The 20,481-nt window shown below is 39.0% G+C and overlaps 1 protein-coding gene across 1 annotated transcript; it reads left to right on the top strand.

Moving 5' to 3' along the window:
• The first annotated feature begins 4,717 nt into the window (after positions 1-4,717).
• On the top strand, positions 4,718-10,521 carry LOC149111787 (uncharacterized). Its single transcript, XM_089288862.1, has 6 exons — positions 4,718-4,819; positions 5,739-6,188; positions 6,680-7,030; positions 8,577-8,897; positions 9,420-9,604; positions 10,375-10,521. The coding sequence occupies exons 1-6, from the start codon at positions 4,747-4,749 to the stop codon at positions 10,519-10,521; spliced, it is 1,527 nt and encodes a 508-aa protein (XP_089144988.1). The 5' UTR covers positions 4,718-4,746.
• The last annotated feature ends 9,960 nt before the right edge of the window (positions 10,522-20,481 follow it).

Here is a 20,481-nt window from a genome sequence, read left to right as displayed (position 1 = left end):
GCAGAACCATGGCTGGTAAATTATTGCTTCTTTCCAAACGTATTAAGTTATGTGAAGTTTACAATCTCAGTTTGAATGTCTTTGAATGTCTTTTATTTTACCCCCGGGGGAGCTGGGGCACTCTACAAAGTTTTAGACGGGGAGACTCCGCCCCGAGAGCCAACCCCCTACCCTTTGTACCCCTATCGTACATATTTTTTTTTTATTAAAAAAGGTACCCCTTTTACATACCTACTTAAGAAAACCGCATCCCTTTTCTAGAGCCTTGAAATGAACTTAATGAGAAATATTACGGGGGAACATCAAACATTACCAAATACAGCCAGAAGGTGCGTCTGTTCGAAATATTTTAATTAAAGTCCCTTTTTAATGCCTTTCACGTGACCTCCAAATGTCGGAATCAGTGGGCCTATCGGTCTAACAAAAGGCTTGTCCACTGTTAATATGTAATGACAGAGTATAATTTCAAAGGAAAATACGATCAATGGCCACTCATAGTTCACGTTCTCTTTCTGTTGAGGACGGATACGAAATGTACAACTATTTATAACGCACGTGTAAATCCACTATTCAGCTCATAATTAAATCTTTTGTTTGGTGACGTTCTAGTTGTCGTTGGCATCGTGGTTTGCTTATTTAAGCTCCCTACTAATGGTGTTGTGACGGCTGCTGTGACCATAGGACTGGCTGTTTCTTGTTACATTTGGAGAAAACGAGACAATGGAAGGTTTTATCACTCTTTTCAGTTCTTTGAGTAGTTGGATATTTATTGTACATGGGCATAAACTACTTGAAAATTTTTCGCAGAAGGCGAAGTGAGCATTCATCAACAATATAATGTTGGATACATTTGCTTACTGACTGACTGACCGACTGTCTGTCTGTCTGTCTGCCTGACTGACTGACATATCCAGAACGATTTAATTCAAGTTTTTATGGCTTAATAAAATCGCGCTGTGATTGGTTAAAAACTCTCAAGTGGCCCAGGTTCAGTGATTACATTGCACTACCGAAATTACATCAAGTGAATGAAACACTGTTATACTAAAAGCGTGTTACCATTTTTCACGACCCAGTCATTTGAGAGCTAATACTGCATGATTACTCTACACACGGATTCTCACACTTTTGTTTTTATTTTAACTCTAACAAGCTTGTGGTATATCGTCATGAGTTGCATAATTATCTTCCTTCTCATTATTATTCATTAAATGTATCGAAAGCATACGGAGAAAGAAGGCTTTGATTATGTATTTTGCAACTTACAATGTCTGTTTGGGAAAGTGCCTTGTTTTGCAGCCATGTTTATTTACTTAGCTAAAAAATGTATCGCAAAAAAATATATCATTCAAGCGCTGTACGTTTCTTTAGCCGACTGACAGGAGAAAGATCAGTTTCAAATCATGGCTAACTTTACCTTAGCAAAGTAAAGTTCGTCGTTTGTTTAAACCGACAGTTGATAACCCACAACCCCGACTTCTAGAATTCGCTGTTTTCTTGTGAAAAGAGAATTCAAAAAAAAAAAAAGCCGCAACAGATCGATTGCCTGTGCACTTGTATTTTAAGATCAATTTTCAGGAGGCCAAAATCCCTGCTCTCGTGTCCCTGCACTATCAATGACCAGCAGATGAAATCTAAAACCTGTCTGAGTTAACGCTAAACTAGTCATACGATGACACAGATGGTCGGTACGACAATTACCCATCGATACTTTGTCTCCCTACAGTCTTCTTAGGAACATTAGTGTATTTATTGATTTAAAAGCTAAACACTCTATCCTACAACATTATTTGAGTAATCCACTGTACAAAAACAGCATTGTCTCTCTTGACAAGCGGTTGCCAACTAAGAAGGTAGGTTTTGCAACGATCTTTTGACTCACTCAGTGCAGTTTGTTTAAATACCCAAAATTAAAAACGAACTAGATGTGTTTGAAACCGGCCGTAAATAATTCAAACCTGTAAGCTTGCATCTGGCTTTAAAACGTTGTTTTAGTCTATCTAGAGTGGTTTTAAAGCTCTGATGCCAGTTTTTCGAAGGATGGATAACGCTATCCTGTAGGGCAATTGCCCATCACACTTCGTTTCTGTATGGTCCTTGGAAGATTTGTGTATTTATTGATTCAAAAGCAACACGCTGCATCCTATAAGATCACTTGAGTACTCCAAGGCCAGGTACAAAGAAAAACAGCATTCTCTCTCTTGACAAACGGTTGCCAAGTAAGAAGGTAGATTTTGCAACGATCATTTGACTCACTCAGTGCACTTTCTTTAAATACCCAAAATCGGAAACGAACTAGATGTATTCGACATCCATCCTTGAATGATTTAAACCTGTGAATTTGCCTCTGGCTTTAAACTGCTACTGTAGTCTATCTGGAGTGGTTTTAACTCTCTGGTCCGAGTTAATCGAAGGCTGGATAACGCTATTCACCAGATAAATCGCTATCCAGTGGATAAGTGTTAACAAAACAAGCCACGCTATCCACTGGATAGTGATTTAACCGGTGGATAGCGTTATCTACCTTTCGAACAACCTGGCTTTTACAGATTCGGTCCGGGGGGTAACCCCTTATATGGGCTATATAGGTATGTCCGGCCTTAAAGGGTATGGTTTTTCAGCCGTTTTGGTCATAAATAGGGTATCGATTTTAACTGATTTTTGTCATTTTGGTCATAAATAGGGTATGGTCTTTGCACTCTAGCCTTGATAGGGTAAGTTTTAAAGAAGAAGTCATTTTTTCATCATTATCGAAAAGAAAATCGATAAAAGCCCTTCACACATTATGTTCTAAACTAGAGAACTAATTATAACGCAGGTGTGAAACAGGGTTTTGATTTTAGGGTCAGGTCATAAATAGGGTTTCGAATTTTTGGTAAGGTCATATATAGGGTAGGGAATATCGCAGATTTTGGTCATGAATACGGTAAGGGTTTTGGCAAGCGGGCCGCACACCCCCACCCAATTTTTCTGGGAATACCCCCCGGGAGATTCGTTCAATTGACTCGAATTTATCAGGGCTTCTTTATTCATTTTTCGAAAACCTTAGGCCTCATTGCCTTTCCAAATATCACAGCTGACCATATTTTGGTACCTATATCACGAAACTTTGAGGTGACAATTCTATACATGTTAAGACATCGGAGGGGATTAAAGCCTTTTTCAAACTGAAGCGATCCCTTGGGGCCGGTGCACCTGTCAGAAGTTTATAATAAATAAGTGATCGTTATACGTCCTACGTGCTGTTTCTCCGTGCTTTAACTTTATCAAACTGAGCTAATCAGTCGACGTAAATTCATTTCTGACCAGAGATTTCTTTTAATATACGTCCGTTAACAATGGTTCATTTCAAATTGTAAACATGATCACCATTGCTGACATTGGAGAAAGAGTTCCTTTCTAAAACTTTGCAGCACCTAGTGTTGACTTTATCTTTATATTTTTTATTGGTTTATACGCGATTTTATTTCAGACCAAACTTTGTGGTTTTTGATCGTAAAATCGAAATCGTATTTCATACCAGAAGGGCTCAAAACAATCTAAAATAAACAAATACCTATGTTGCTTGTGATTATAAGTAAGTACTCCCTCCCCTCTGTGAGACAATATTTTCACTGACTTGTTAACTTCTCTGAATGAGATCAAATATCTTCTCGTATAGCTAACAGTCAGAGACCAACCGTCAAAAAAATTCACGAGGTTCTCTTACTTGTCAAACAAGGAGAAACCAAAATATAAGCAGCTGCAAAGATGAAGGTTTCAACTCAATGTTCCACACGTCGGAGTTATACATTTCGTGGAAAAAAAAACCTAATTTGAAATGCCCTCCTTAATTTTAACAAGAAGGAAAACAGAGTGGTCCTAAGTCAGACAGAGACAGCACAGTTTTCTGCACGCCAATAACCAACTGTGTTTTGAAAGCAAAATTGACTTGAAAATTTCAACGCAAATTTCCAATTTCCAATTTTCAATTTCAAAGCAAAATTCATTATGTTTTTGCCAATCAGTAATGTATACAGGGAGGACAGATATATAACATCGTGACAGTCAATTGATTTGTTGCTAACTCACGTCAACGATATACCTACTTAGAGACTGTTTTAACCTTTCTGGCTACGACTTCCTCTAATTTAATTTCATCTAGCTTCTGGAAATCTGCGTCTGTATCATCAAAGTGATAATCTGCATGTGTAAGATGGGAAAGGAAATACCAAGGCGATTCAAGTTTTACCTGCCGTAACAAAATGTTTGCCAAAAGTAGGTAAGATTCTGGGACTTGCGAAACCCAATATCAATACGTGCTTCGATCGTTTAGAGTTGCGTGGGGACCATGGAGGTCTTATCAACAAATGGGAGATATATTGCTATCAGTCTTCAATCTGTAACGAGACGAAACGAAAAGGAATTGGAAATTTTCCAAGGAATGTTCGTTTTAACGCAACTTCATGTAAAGTGGAACTAGAATGATGCCCACCAAGAACCAGGCCAAAAATAGCCAATAGCACCCACGTCACACTCTTTCACTATGTCAGTGTAAAGTTGGGCCGAGCAAGCTGTGCCGTTATGGCGTTATATTCTGCATGCTTCAAAGAGCTTGACAGTCCTCAACGTCTTATTGTTTTGAATGGCTTGCAATGATACGTTATTGCGTATTAATTTATTTGAAAACAAAAACACATAATCTCTCGCCTTCATTTTTCACTTTTATTTCAGCTATTGGCATCTGCATCAGTTACTGAAGACAAAATGTCCCTCGTCTACCTCGGTATCTTATGGCTGTATATACATAGCATTATTTCAAGCCAGACGTATGCAACAGGTAAATGAACTCACAGAAAAACGAAAATAAATTTGATTTGAGTCATTTGTGTTTATGGCATACAGGTAGTTACCGGCTCAACTACTCATCCATACTCTTTAGACAGTCAAGTACTCAAAGCAACGAGCAGGAATTGTTATGAAAGCTAGCAAAGTTCTTTATTGAATGTTTTTGTTGGCTATTTTGGAGATTGACACTGCACAAACTCTGGCAGAATACAAAATGTGGTTTTGTGTGCTCATACACCTAACCAATCGAAGCATTGCAGTTAAGTAATTCATGCATACTTGTAGTCTGTGAGCATAAAACAAAAGATGTGCAGAGTCAAGGACCTAACCTAAATCTTAGCCTGCTTATTTGCTTCTTTGATGTCTACCGGGTTTCTTAATTATTTCCCTCTATTACCCAAAAAAGTAACAAAATATATAACTTAGTGGGGCCGAGCCACACAACTGAAACAAATAATTCAAATTGAACATAACATTCTTAAGAATACCAACTGGCCGGAGGCAAACCAGTTGGCTATTTACAAGCGTGGCCGAGGATTTGAACTCGGGGCTACCGAGAAACAAGTCCAGGTAATCGTCAGAGCGGGACTCGAACCCGGGACCTCTGGATTGCGAGTCCGACACACCGACCACTCGGCCACGCTGTCACCACCTAAGTTGCCTTACCTAAGTTGGACATCAGTGCTTTAAATGGTTAAAAAGCGCATGTGATGCCGGAGGACAACTTCCTTTCCAGGGCCTCTCTCTCTCCGCCCCCAAGGGCGGGTGTAACGAAGTTGGCCGGATGATCGATTACAGACATGAAGTAAACAACATTGCCTGATATTCTTGGGCAGTTAGACTAAAAAAAAAACCTATAACAGTTCACACAGTTTTAAATAATTTATTATATATTTATTCATTTATTTCAGATTTTGCTGGCATTTTAACCGGTAACGATAATCTCACAGTCTTTGCGGACGGTCGTCTCGTTGGCTACCACAGCGGCACCGGCTGGAACGCAGGAAAGTGGTTTTCATTCCCAAACGAGACGAAGGTAATTACCGTGTTTGTTTACAACGAGCCAAATGGGTTTCGTGGATTCCTAGGAGTGTTTAGTAACGGACTGGTCACAGATAGCGGCTGGAAATGCAACGAAACCTCGATTACACCAGACGATGGATGGGAGCAAACCAATTTTACCGATAACACATGGCCAAACGCCTTCGTCAGACATAATAATAGTGGTCGAAACAATTCGTCTCACGTGTTTGGAATTCCTAAAGATGTTCACTGGATCAGTGTAGAAAATCATTACGCTACCAAATTCATCTGCAGACGTCGTATTAGTAAGGAGGAAAAACTTAGGAATACATGTAGCAGTGAGTATTCAGTATCTCTATTCCCGGCTTCAGCCATAGTTATAAACAAAGTTATCGAAACGTAGTTAAACAACTACATAAAACAGTTCACTGAGATTCTTTCGATACTAAGTAGATTCGTTATTTTAGACTTTTGCTCAGTATCGGAAACAACCACATAGTCTGAAAAAATCAGTTGCTGTTTTCTGTTTTTCCTTTCTTTTTTTTAACACTTCAACGTCAATAAACCCTCGTGAGACGATTTAGTCTTATAGTTTCTAAAAAACAAAGCAGTCAACATTGAAATCTGTAACTTTGTTGCCCAAATTTTGGTATTCTTCTACTTCTTACAGTTTCCTTATAATTCCATGGCGTTCAACTCTTGGTGCAATCATTAATATTCAGTTTCACAACAGCAGCGGGAGTGAGGTGCCAAAGATGCTCGCGCTTCGCTTCGTAAATTCACGATTTTGACAATTTTATAAAGTTATTGTGATGAATTCTTCCCATAGCTTTGATAACAATCCTTGGAAATAATCTAAAAATGACTGTCGAGCTGTATCTTGATGGAATTTTCACAACAAAAGCAGTTGGCAGCTTGACAGTTGTCAAAGATCAGCACCAACTTCTAGCAGTACATGTGGAAGACAAGATTGTTGACGCGGATGTTTTCTTTGTGGCGTCGTCCAGCAATGGTGTTAGAACTAACAGATCATGGAAATGTAAAAACAAATACCACCAGGGTTGGTTTCTTCCTAATTTTAGCGACGCCTCATGGCCAAAACCCTATGCGGATGATAACAATAAAGTAGTGCATTTCGTAGCACCAGATGCCAAGTGGATCGCATATCCTGGGGCCGCAAGTAATAAAATCTTCTGTCGGCGGAAAACCACTGTAGGTAAACACCATCCACCTGATTACCTACAGAATAGTTGATAGAAAGGCCCCGACTTAAAAGGACGGTTGCTTAGCTAAGATAAAGGTAACATAGAATTACCGTACTTACGAAGCAACGCACTCAGCTCAGTTGCAAATCCGAAAGACCTCCAGGTACGAATAAATAAAATACTTTCTCAACTGAGGCGATAAGAAGGCAAACGAATTCTTGAGCCAAATGTTAAGATATTCGGTGAGTTGTTTGGCTGAAGAATTCAAGAATTTACACCCCAAGACAATGCAAGTTAAGTTTTGTAAGTTACTACATGGATAGTAAGCAACTTAATGCAACTTACGTTTTGCAACTTACTGCATGGATATTAAGTTAGGGTCGCTAAGATGCAACATACAACTGAAGGCCTCCCAGTGGGGTTTGGGGGTAGCATGGTTCCTTGATCCATTAAAAATTCCACTTTTTTCCATCGTTTTTGTTCTATTTTTTGTTAAAGTTCCCTTTAATAAATAATCCCCTGTTCCTTTGAAATAAATGAAGCACACTAATTAGCCTGCCAAGGCTTAAATTAGGATGTCATGCATTACGAATACAAACTGGCAAATAAGAAAATAGAGGAGCATTAATCCCAGTAGAAGAGCGAACATGTTTAGCATGCAAAGAAAATTGCATAGAACATGAACAGCATTTTTTGATGTATTGTCGGATGTATACTACATTAAGACATCAGCTGTACTCTCATATTTCAAACGCTGACACCCATTACCCCAGTTTAAGTGATAACGAGAAGACGAAGTTTTACTTAGAGCAGAAAACACAGTTACATCTAAAATTATAGGAAAATATATCCATTCAGTGTTTTTAAAAGGAAACACATTCTTGGTTCACAAATGTAATAAGCGCCATGACTTTTTCTAATTAATTGTATACGGATATGGTAAATGTTATTTTGTATTTTTGTCAGTTAATGTTCAAACCTTTGTTGTATTTAGACCAATACCTCCCTTTGGAAAGTAACGTGCAATAAAGAATGCTATTATTACTGTTACTATTACGGACTCGCGGACTCACTGACTCACTGACTCACTGACTCACTGACTCACTGACTCACTGACTCACTGACTCACTGACTCACTGACTCACTGACTCACTGACTCACTGACTCACTGACTCACTGACTCACTGACTCACTGACTCACTGACTCACTGACTCACTGACTCACTGACTCACTGAATCACTGACTCACTGACTCACTGACTCACTGACTCACTGACTCACTGAATCACTGACTCACTGACTCACTGACTCACTGACTCACTGACTCACTGACTCACTGACTCACTGACTTGCTTATTCTCTTCGTGCCAGCTGGGATATAAGACCGCAATCATCTCCTGCCACAAAGCACTACCCCGTGCTGTGGCCTGCGCTTCACCTCATGGGAGACCACATCTTCGCTCCTTCATCATTGTCCTCCGGCAAGTGATATATTTAGCCTTCCTATATTTCTTATTTCAGCTGGGGTCCAAATAAAAGTAACTTGTGGTATGCTTTCATCGGGCATCCTCAATTTGTGTACTTATGTGATGCCATTTGACAATGGATGTTGCAGGCAAAATAATGAAAACGAGCTGCAAATGAAAGATCCGACAAGAGATAAATGGGAAATGACGAGTAATGACGTCACTATATATGAAGAACTCAATCATGGCGCCTTTGGTAAAGTTTGCAAAGGAATCATGCAGGTCCCTTCGTGTATGAAACGACGTCAAGCTGTTAATAACAAATCAGAGACAATTTCAAAATCTACAATAACTGTGGCTGTTAAGATGCTTAAAGGTATGCCAAATGAATCTGAGATATATATAAATCATACTGTAATTGTTCAAACCCTGGTCGGGAGTATTGTGTTGTGATCTTAAGTAAGCCACTTTACTGTCACAGTGTGCCTCTCTCCACCCAGGCGTATAAAAGAGTACCAGCTATTTTAACGCTTTGGGGTAACCCCGCGATGGACTAGCATCCCATCAAGGGGGAGGGAGAAATATTTTCATAAACCGGAGATAAGCGCTGGCCTGATGGGCCACATAGCTCATATGCAGACTTTATACCTTAAGATATGAAACGCGTGTCAATTGCAAACTGATATTTTTGTATATCGTATTTGAAATATTTGCTTCATATCCACGGTGCAACGAGGTATGCTTTGCTAACGTTTAAACAGAACCTTTTAAAAATCAAACTTGCGTCAGTGTGGCATTAATTTTCATAAATAGGCTGGATGTCCATACGTGACATGCTTAAACATGACATCACTACTAAGCTGTATTATTTCAAGGTTCTTTTGCTTAAACCTTTCAGACAATGCCACTCCAGACCAACTGAATGATTTCTTGGAAGAGATTACCCTTATGAAAGCGGTTGGTTCACATAAGAACATCGTGAATTTGATTGGCTGTTGTACCAAGTCCCCGCCAAATTTTCTCGTCGTGGAGTATGTAGCAAAAGGAGACCTGCTTTCTTACCTCAGAGAACGAAGAAAAAAGGTGAACGCATTAAGATACCCTGAATTCGAGCAACATCACGTATGAATGCTTGTGCTCTTTTCTGAATGAAATAAATGATCGGAAGCTGTTGAAGTGTGAGCTGCAAAAACATGTGCACTTCAAATTTCAACAATCAATGGCTCAAATTACGTCTTAAATGACTCGGATCCTTCTTATCTATTTTAAATGATACAATCACAGTTATAGATAGAATTACACTACCATCGAGTCCTTAACTACTGTGTAAAATTAAATGACTAGTTTACCAGCTTTGCCGTTTGCCTTCTCTTCATTTATCGCCTTAACCATTTTGAGAGCTCGTATTACCGTATCAAAATTGTCATAAAATAAATAGCTGGTGCTACGAAGAATGGACTAACATCCCATCCAAGGGGTTGAAATACTCCTAGTCGCTTCCTGCCTCAGTAACCGGGATCAGCTCCGGCCTGATGGGCTCGGCTCGTATACTTTACCTTACCTAACTATTCCAAAGAATGGTCCTATCGACTATTTTAGCACGTTAAGAAACGCTTTCAGATGAGAAATCGGCTGAGCCTTTTTTCGAGCCAAAAAACAAACGTGGCCCACATAAAGACATGGTATTTGTTCAGTACGGTCACAGAGTACGCCCAAGCAAGGTCATTTCGACTGTGTCCAACCACAATCTTTGAACCTGCAAGGAGAGATGAAAGGCTATTTACCCCGGCTAATTAACCATAATTTAACAGATGACTTGTAAGGTGTTGTAATCTTCGCCCTCTGATTTCCAGGTAAAACACACCAATATGGAATACGTACAGATACGAGAACACACGCCAGAAACACCAAGTGAACTGAAAAAGGAGAGTACAGGCATTGTAAGACAGGTTTCACTTGGTATTATCATTTTAACAACTAAAATGTATAGACATTTGTAAAAATCCCCCTCGATCGAGGTGCATGTAATAAATTCTCCGGAACTACAGAAAGTATGATATTTTTGATTATTATTAGTATACCCCGATTGTCGAATAATTTATTTTGAAGTCAAATTAACCTTCTCCGTAATACCTGCAGCATTGTGGGCCTGGCGTCAACGACATTGCCGAAATTAACGTCGCTTTCCTGAAGACAGACAGCAGTATGGATATAAGAATTAACAGCACCCACGCCCTGAAAGATGACGAACAACATGAAGGACACGAAGAAAACGATTCTTTAACCCCGCAGGACATGATGTCCTTCTCCTGGCAAATAGCACAGGGAATGGCAAGTTAGAAAAGATTTGCTCCTTTTAACTGTTTAGTGTAAGCAATTGTCCGAAGTGTGCTAATTGCTTTATACGAGTCGGGTCACCTTTTTGGACCCCAGTATTCATTTGGTCGGGAGACTTGACTGTTCAGGTTTGCTTCTTTTTTCTTTAAGAATCTCATACTGTTTAAATTGAATTGCTTTTTCACGACGTGTCATGTTCCTGACCCCTATTTCTTCTTTCTGTTCTTTAGGAAGACAACGGTAGCCTGCGAGCAGTCTCTCTTCTGCTCGAAGATTCGCGAGGGAAGAAACGCACTTGGCTTTCTTCCCGCGGATTTCCGAGCAAAATAGAGACTGTTCGCAGTCTAAGATGACTGCACAGTTATTGTTGAGATTTGCTGACCATGTCGGTGTTCATTTAGTTGGCTGATTTTGAAAAACGTCCTTACACTACTGTAACGAATGCAAGATTTCCTGTGTCCACAGTGATTTACCATATTTCCCGTGTTTAGCAATACTTATCAGCAAAGGGCATTGTTCATCAGGATCTCGCCGCTCGCAATATCTTACTCTGTGACGACGAACTTGTCAAAGTCGCTGATTTTGACTTGGCGCGGAGCACGCTGGGAGAGAATGTGTATCACATGACAGGTCAACACAATAAGCTTCCTGTGAAGTGGATGTCACCTGAAGCCATAAATGACGGTGTTTTTACCACAAAGAGTGACGTGTAAGTGTATCAGAAACTGTACATGTAACTTAATCTTCCAGATAATTAACTTGATAAAATGATGCAATAATAGGACTGAGAAAATAGGTTCACTGTTAATTGGCTGACAGCAAGCTAATTTTTAGCAGGCACTCTAGTGCAAATTAACGCGGGAGCGTACGTAATTTTTTCAGTCATATGAGTAAGTCATATCGCAGCTTAAGCAATTAGGGATTAACCCTACTCGCGATATTTAAAAAAAAAGTAAATAGCAACTGACTAAAGGTTCGTGGAATTTTTAGAGAAGTTTTAAATATTAATCTTTCGACAAATTCTCTATTGTTCTCCTATTTATACAGCTTTGTTGTCTTAATACAAGGAAAATCGAAAAAATAGGTTTTTAAAGACTAGAGAGTCTATATTTTGTGGTTAGGTGGTCATATGGTGTCCTTCTCTGGGAGATAGCGACTCTCGGTAAGTATTTTAATGTACTAGCCTTATATGGTTGGACTCGCCTCCATATCGAACCGTCCGGGCTCGAGCCCTGGCTGATGACATTTGTTGTGTTCTTGGGCAAGACACTTTACTCTCACAGGGCCTCTCTCCACACAGGTGGATAAATGAGTACCGGCTAATTTAATGCTTTGGGGTAACCCTGCAATGGACCAGCAGCCTAAGCAAGAGGAAGTAGAAATACGCCTGGTCACCTCATGTTTCTGAAACCGGAAATAAGCTCTGGCTGGATGAGCTCCTTTGCTCGTATGTAGACGTAACCTTATGTTATGGAATTTCGTGTCTCGCTGATATATTTTTGCCTATATATTAGTTGCCCTAAAACGTATAACAATCTATGTCGTATGTGTTACGACAGGTTATTTAATCGTGAAACACACGGCTGGGAGTTACTGATACAGCATTTTAATACAAAACTGACAACCAACCGTACAGGATAATACAAGCAGTGAATATATTTTACCGGATGAAGAGCGATAACAAACGAGATGAATTTTTTATTTTTAGGACGGTTCCCTTACCCCGGCATAAAAAGCAGAGAACTCATGAGATTACTGAGAAGAGGATACAGAATGGAAAAACCAGATACATGCTCAGAAGAGTTGTAAGTCGCATTGGTGGGGGGAGAAGACAGGATGGGTTACTATGTTAGATTATTTCTCACAGAGAAAAAAACGAATTAGAATGATAATGCAGGGATGAGGTTTTGTATTTAAAAATATCAAGGAACTAATTAGCCGTACCGGCCGTAAATCGCCATGTCAATATAGCGTATAAAAAAAATCATAGAATATCTTTTTCGCTTAAAGTTATGTGAAACGCATTGTCAGTTTGAAATGGGAAGTAAAGGGAACGTGTTTTGTTGTTTTGTTGTTGTTGTTGGTGGTGGTGGTTTAATTTTCTCTTTTTTTTTTTGATTTATTTTTCGTTGTTGTTGCTCTTGTTTTTGTTGGTTTTGTTTTGTTTTTTGATTTTTCGTTTTTATTGGTATTGTTGTTGTTGTTGTTGTTGTTGTTGTTGTTTGTATTTTTTTTCAGTGTCGGGAGTTGAGCCGAAAAAAACATTTCACACATTCAAAGTGTGTCATTAGGCGCTTATTTCTCATGTGCTTTTATTAACAGCTATCAATTGATGAGGCGTTGTTGGGCGGACAATCCCGATACGCGGCCAACCTTTACTGAGCTAGCGCTGTGCGAAGATCTAGAAGACTGGATGCAAAGAGAAGTTCCTTATCTTGACATGGACCAGTTGGATGAAAATCAACCTTACTATGACGCGTCAGCAGTATCATTGTCCAGTGGATCTTCATGCAAGGGGCATTCTCCTGGTCAGAGCCTAGCTTCAAACATCGATGCAGACAATTTGGCTCACGACGAAAACCAAGTTACGTCTGAATTTACAAGCTTTTAAAAAGACATCATAAAATCAACGTATGTAGAAACACAGGCAATATCAGGTCTCTAATAAACATGCTCGGCTCTAGCCTAGTAGATTTGTCTTGTTTGCAGAGACCCAGACTAGGAATAAAAGATTACTCGAAATAGTAATGAGTTTAACTCCACAATTAAAACATCAGGCGCCTGTGACACCTTACGATGGGACTGTGTTTTGCATCTGGCAACATTTCTTGGGAAACAATAATGCAAAATGCCATGAAAACCGAAAAGGGGAACAACTAGAGACATGAAAAGCGTAGCATAGGCCCAGGTTTTATAAGAAATAATAGTGATTATAACGAGCGCACAAGAGTCAAGGTAGCTAACAGTTTTCTTAAACTTTATTTTAAAGTCTTCCCCTTGCCTCTTTCTAATATTGTAAACTGGTTGGTAAACGGGAATAAATTCTTGCTTTACGCAGCAACTTAAATCTTGTATCTATAAGTTTTATGGTTGTTTTAACGTTAAAAAAATTTTCCGAAACACCCGCCGAATTAAGTCTTTTTTCCCGTACAAGGACAGGTTCAGCCGTTCTCAGATGTCTAAGGTGGTTTACAAGGTAAGCTGCTGGGACTGTGATGATTTTTATATAGGAAAAACAAAGCGTCGACTACACGATAGAAAAACTGAACATTTTAAGGCCCTTGCTAAAAGCGGTCACACCTCAGTCATTGCGGATCACGTTACTTCCACGGGTCATAATATTAAATGGGATAATTTTGATATCTTAGCAACTGGTAGGTCAGATATACATTGTAAAATTAAGGAAACATTGTTAATTCGTGATTTAAAGCCAGCCTTGAATGAAAACGTTGGCAGTGAAAAACTTTTTCTTTACTAACATTTTGTATTGTTATTATTATTCTGGTAATTTTTTTTTTCTTTTTTTTTTTTCTCTCCCAAAGACTCATCTGTTTGTTATTAACTATTAGTCTTGTTACATATTATTAGATACCAGCCTTTTTCTTTTTCTTCGCGTTTAAATTTCGATTGTAATCTAGTTAACGGTCACTTCTGAAGATGTATGTTGTACATACGAAACGTCAAGGAAATTAACTTTGTTTAACATGCGTTTTGGTTCCATGTTTATCACCGCGGTTTGTGTTTTGTTTCTTCTAAAGCTACGATGGCCAAGGAAAGAGAGTGTTTACGATTCAGTCATTTGAGAATTAATACCGCATGATTACTCTACACACGGATTCCCATACTTTTGTTTTCATTTTAACTCTAACAAGCTTGTGGTATATCATCATGAGTTGCATAATTATCTTCCTTCTCATTATTATTCATAAATGTATCGAAAGCATACGGAGAAAGAAGGCTTTGATTATGTATTTGCAACTTACAATATCTGTTTGGAAAAGTGCCTTGTTTTGCAGCCATGTTTATTTACTCAGCTGAAAAATGTATCGTAAAAAAATATATCATTCAAGCGCTATAAGTTTCTTTAGCCGACTGACAGGAGAAAGATCAGTTTCAAATCATGGCTAACTTTACTTTAGCAAAGTAAAGTTCGTCGTTTGTTTAAACCAACCGTTGATAACTCACAACCCCGACTTATAGATTTCGCTGTTTTCTTGTGAAAAGAGAATTTAAAAAAAAAAGCCGCAATAGATCGATTGCCTGTGCACTTGTATTTTAACATCAATTTTTCAGGAGGCCAAAATCCCTGCTCTCGTGTGGCTGCACTATCAATGACCAGCAGATGAAATCCAAAACCAGTCTGAGTTAACGCTAAACTAGTCATACGATGACACAGATGGTTGGTACGGTAATTACCCATCGACACTGTCTCTCCCTACAGTCTTGTTAGGAACACACTCTAGGCTACACACTCTATCCTACAACATTATTTGAGTAATCCACTGTACAAAAACAGCATTGTCTCTCTTGACAAATGGTTACCAACTAAGAAGGTAGGTTTTGCAAAGATCTTTTGACTCACTCAGTGCAGTTTGTTTAAATACCCAAAATTAGAAACCAACTAGATGGGTTTGAAACCGGCCGTGAACAATTCAAACCTGTAAGCTTGCATCTGGCTTTAAAACGTTGTTTTAGTCTATCTGGAGTGGTTTTAAAGCTCTGATGCCAGTTTTTCGAAGGATGGATAACGCTATTCTGTAGGGCAATTGCTCATCACACTTTGTTTCTGTATGGTCCTTGGAAGATTTGTGTATTTATTGATTCAAAAACAACACGCTGCATCCTACAAGATCATTTGAGTACTCTACGGTACAAGACAAAACAGCATTGCCTCTCTTGACAAACGGTTGCCAAGTAAGAAGGTAGGTTTTGCAACGATCATTTGACTCATTCAGTGCACTTTCTTTAAATACCCAAAATCGGAAACGAACTAGATGTGTTGGACATCCATCCGTTAATACATGTAATTTAAACCTGTGAGTTTGCTTGTGGCTTTAAACTGCTATTGTAGTCTATCTGGAGTGGTTTTAACTCTCTGGTCCGAGTTAATTGAAGGCTAGATAACGCTATTCACCAGATAAATCGCTATCCAGTGGATAGGTGTTAACAAAACAGGCCACGCTATCCACTGGATAGCGATTTAACCGGTGGATAGCGTTATCTACCTTTCGAACAACCTGGCTTTTATAGATTCGGCCCGGGGGAGTACTCCCTTATATGGGTTATATAGGTATGTGCGGCTCTAAAGGGTATGGTTTTAAAGCCGTTTGGGTCATAACTAGAGTATCGATTTTTGGTGATCTTAGCCATTTTGGTCATAAATAGGGTATGGTCTTTGCACTCTAGTCTTGATATGGGCAAGTGAAAAGAAAATCAATAAAAGCCCTTCACACATTTTGTTGTGAACTAGGGAACTAATCATAAGGCAGGTCTGAAACAGGGTTTTGATTTAAGGGTCAGGTCATAAATAGAGTTTCGAATTTTTGGTAAGGTCATAAATAGGGTAGGAATATCGCAGATTTTGGTCATGAATAAGGTAAGGGTTTTGGGAAGCGGGCCTCACACCCCAACCCAATTTTTCTGGGAATACCCCCCGGGAGATTCGGTCAATTGACTCGAATTTATCAGGGCTTCTTTGTTCATTTTCCGAAAACCTTGGGCCACATTGCCTTTCCAAATAACACAGCTGACCATATTTTGGTACCAATATCACGAAACTTTGGGGTGACAATTCTGCATGTTAAGACATGACGAACTGAAGAGATCCGTTGGGGCCAGTGCACCTGTCAGAAGTTTATAATCAGTGATCGTTATACGCCCTACGTGCTGTTTGTTTGTGCTTTAACTTTATCAAACTGAACTAATCCGTAGACGTAAATTAATTTCTGACCAGAGATTTCTTTTAATATACGTCCGTTAACAATGTTTCGTTTCATTTCAAATGGTAAACACCATTGCTGACATTGGAGAAAGAGTTCCTTTCTAAAAATTTCCAGCATCTAGTGTTGACTTGTCTTTATATTTTTGATTGGTTTATACATGATTCTATTTCAGACTAAACTTTGTGGTTTTTGATCGTAAAATCGAGATCGTATTTCATACCAAAAGGGCTCAAAACAATGAAAAATAAACAAAGACCTATGTTGCTAATAATTATAGGGGACAGTGAGACTTAATATTTTCACTGACTTGTTAACTTCTTGGAACAAGATCAAATATCTTCTCGTATAGCTAACAGTCAGAGACCAACCGTCAAAAAAGTGCTCGAGGTTCTCTTACTTGTCAAACAAGGAGAAACCAAAATATAAGCAGCTGCAAAGATGAAGGTTTAAACTCAATGTTTCAGACGTCGGAGTAATACATTCCGAGGAAAAAAAACTAATTTGAAATGCCCTCCTTAATTTTAACAAAAAGGGAAACAGAATGGTCGTAAGTCAGACCGAGACAGCACAGTTTTCTGCACGCCAACAACCAATTGTGATTTGAAAGCAAAATTGACTTGAAAATTTCAACGCAAATTTTCAATATCCACTTTTCAATTTCAAAGCAAAATTCATTATGTTTTTGTCAATCACTAACGTATACAGGAAGGATATATATAACATCGTGACAGTCAATTGATTTGTTGCTATCTCACGTCAATGATATACGTACTTAGAGACTGTTTTAACCTTTCTGGCTACGACTTCCTTTAATTTAACTTCATCTAGCTTCTGGAATAGCCGTCGATAAAATCAGGAACACGGAATATCCTGGAACATCCCGGAGCATTCCGGAACATCCCGGAACATCAAATAATTATGATAATTATGAGAAAATATGTAAAATTAAATTTTCGAAAATAAAATAAACAAAAATAAACTGGTATCAGCTCGAAATATGAAAAGATATTTTGGCGGGTAGGGAGCGTTGCGTATTCCTTCAACTGACCACAATGAGTGCAGGCTCCTCTTTTCGGCCAATTGCGTCACGGAGCTTTACAGCAGAAACCTGGACGATTCGGAGGATGAATGCCAGGTAATTCATTGCCTTTCCTTTGTTGATCACCGATTTCTTTAACATCTGAGGTGTTCGTAGGAGCATCATACAGTTGCTTGTTAAGTCAGTAGCCATAGTTTTGTCACCACTGTTCCGTCTTCGTGCTGCAATTGTCATCCCCAGTTTCGCGCTCTCCGCTAGGAATCCCTGGCACTATGACCGACCAAGTGCAGACTCAGCCTTTCCGGTCAAAGATTAGAGCAGTGCGTTCACGCGCGTACTTCGCATGTTTGGTCTATTTTGGTGGCGTTCGAATGGCTCGATAGAAAACTTAGTTTGATCGAATGTCAGATAACGAACTGCACGTGAAGTTAAACTAGCGATGAATAGGTAGAAAGTGTTTTTTTAATTAATTAAGAATTAACTTATACTGGAGAAAACATTTTCCAGGAAAGGAATTTGAACTGTTGGCGACACTTTGAATTCAACTTCAGATCGCCAACACTTGTAACAAATATTTCTTAAGACAATAAAGTTTTGACCAGCGACCCTGTAAGACGGCGCGTCGCCAAATGTTTTTTTTTTTTAATTTTGTGTTTGTATTTGTTTACACTGTCATCCTAGCTTGAGCAGTCCGAACTAGTTTGCACAAGAAACTCAATGCCAAAGAGTTTCTATTTCGATCTCTCATTTCTTCATGAAAAATCGTGTATAGGCATATCTTATGAATTGAATAAAGAAATCACACTCGTGTACCCATATTTTTCGGTCTGATTAAAGAGTTCCAACGCCACCGCCTTGGTTTTCTATAAGCAACGAAATCTGGGACTAAGGGACAGCCATGTGATTAAACTGATGGCGAACGACTGGAAGGAATGGATCAGTCTTCTAAGTTGCGAGCCGTCACTCATGGCAGTCATTCTCTTTTTTCTTTCTTTTTTCCTTTTTTGTTTCACGTTTTTGTTTTGCTTTTTATTTTCCGAGCTGATACCAGTTTATTTTTGTTTAATTTAATTTGTGAAAACTAAATTTTGCATATTTTTCTCATAATTAGTATAATTATTCAATGTTCCAGTATGTCCCGGAATGTTCCGGGATGTTCCGGGATGTTCCATGTTCCGGGTTTTATTGACGGCCTCTGGAAGTCTGCGCCTGTCTCATCAAAGCAATAATCTCCATGTGTAAGATAGGAAAAGAAATATCAAGGCGATTCAAATTTTACCTGTCGTAACAAAAAGTTTGCCAAAAGTATGTTAGATTCTGGGACTTGCGAAACCCAATATCAATACGTGCTTCGATCGTTTAGAATTGCATGGGGACCATGGAGGTCTTATTAACAAATGGGAGATATATTGCTATCAGTCTTCAATCTGTAACGAGACGAAACGAAACGGAATTGGAAATTTTCCAAGGAATGCTCGTTGTAACGCAACTTCATGTAAAGTGAAACTAGAATAATGTCCACCAAGAACCAGGCCAAAAATAGCCAATAGCACCCACGTCACACTCTTTCACTATGTCAGTGTAAAGTTGAGCCGAGCAAACTGTGCCTTTATGGCGTTATATTCTGCATGCTCCAAAGAGCTTGACAGTCCTCAACGTCTTATTGTTTTATATGTTTTGCAATGATACGTTATTGCGTATTAATTTATTTGAAAACAAAAACACATAATCTATCGCCTTCATTTTTCACTTTTATTTCAGCTATTGGCACCTGAATAAGTTACTGAAGACAAAATGTCCCCTGTCTACCTCGGTGTCTTATGGCTGTATATAAATATCATTATTTCAAGCCGGACGTATGCAACAGGTAAATGAACTCATAGAAAAACGAAAAGAAATTAGATTTGAGTCATTTGTGTTTATGGCATACATGTAGTTACCGACTGAACTACTCATCGATACTCTTTAGTCAGTCAAGTACTCAAAGCAACGAGCAGGAATTGTTATGAAAGCTGGCAAAGTTCTTTATTGAATGTTTTTGTTGGCTATTTTGGGGATTGACCCTGCACAAAATCTGGCAGAATACAGAAGGTGGTTATGTGTGCTCTACAACTAACCAATCGAACCATTGCAGTTAGGTGATTCACGCATGCATGTAGTCTAGGAGCATAAAACCAAAGATGTGCAGGGTCAAGCATCTTCTAACCTAAATCTTAGCCTGTTTATTTGCTTCTTTGATGTCTACCGGGTTTCTTAACCATTTCCCTCTAATACCTAAAAAAGTAAAAAAATATTTAACCTTTATTTACCCTCGGCAGTGTTATAGCACAAGTGCTAGTGGGGCCAAGCCACGCAACTGAAACAAATAATTCAAATTGAACATAACATTCTTAAGAATACCAACTGGCCGGAGGCAAACCAGTTGGCTATTTACAAGCGTGGCCGAGGATTTGAACTCGGGACTACCGAGAAACAAATCCAGGTAGTCGTCAGAGCGGGACTCAAACGCGGAACCTCTGGATTGCAAGTCCGACACACCGACTACTCGGCCACGCTGCCTCCACCTAAGTTGCCTTACCTAAGTTGAACATCAGTGCTTTGGACGGTTAACGACCGCATGTGATGCCGGAGGACAACTTCCT

This window comes from Orbicella faveolata, unplaced genomic scaffold (assembly GCF_042242905.1).
Source record: "Orbicella faveolata isolate gen_17 unplaced genomic scaffold, um_ofav_v1 contig_2, whole genome shotgun sequence".
Classification (NCBI taxonomy): domain Eukaryota; kingdom Metazoa; phylum Cnidaria; class Anthozoa; order Scleractinia; family Merulinidae; genus Orbicella; species Orbicella faveolata.
This window is presented reverse-complemented; position numbering and strand designations above follow the sequence as displayed.

Coding starts and splice junctions, on each gene's coding strand:
- LOC149111787 (XM_089288862.1), top strand. CDS start 4,747: ATGTCCCTCGTCTACCTCGGTATCTTATGGCTGTATATACATAGCATT. Junction 6,189..6,679: donor ACTTAGGAATACATGTAGCA/GTGAGTATTCAG, acceptor TTCTTCCCATAG/CTTTGATAACAATCCTTGGA. Junction 8,898..9,419: donor GGCTGTTAAGATGCTTAAAG/GTATGCCAAATG, acceptor TAAACCTTTCAG/ACAATGCCACTCCAGACCAA.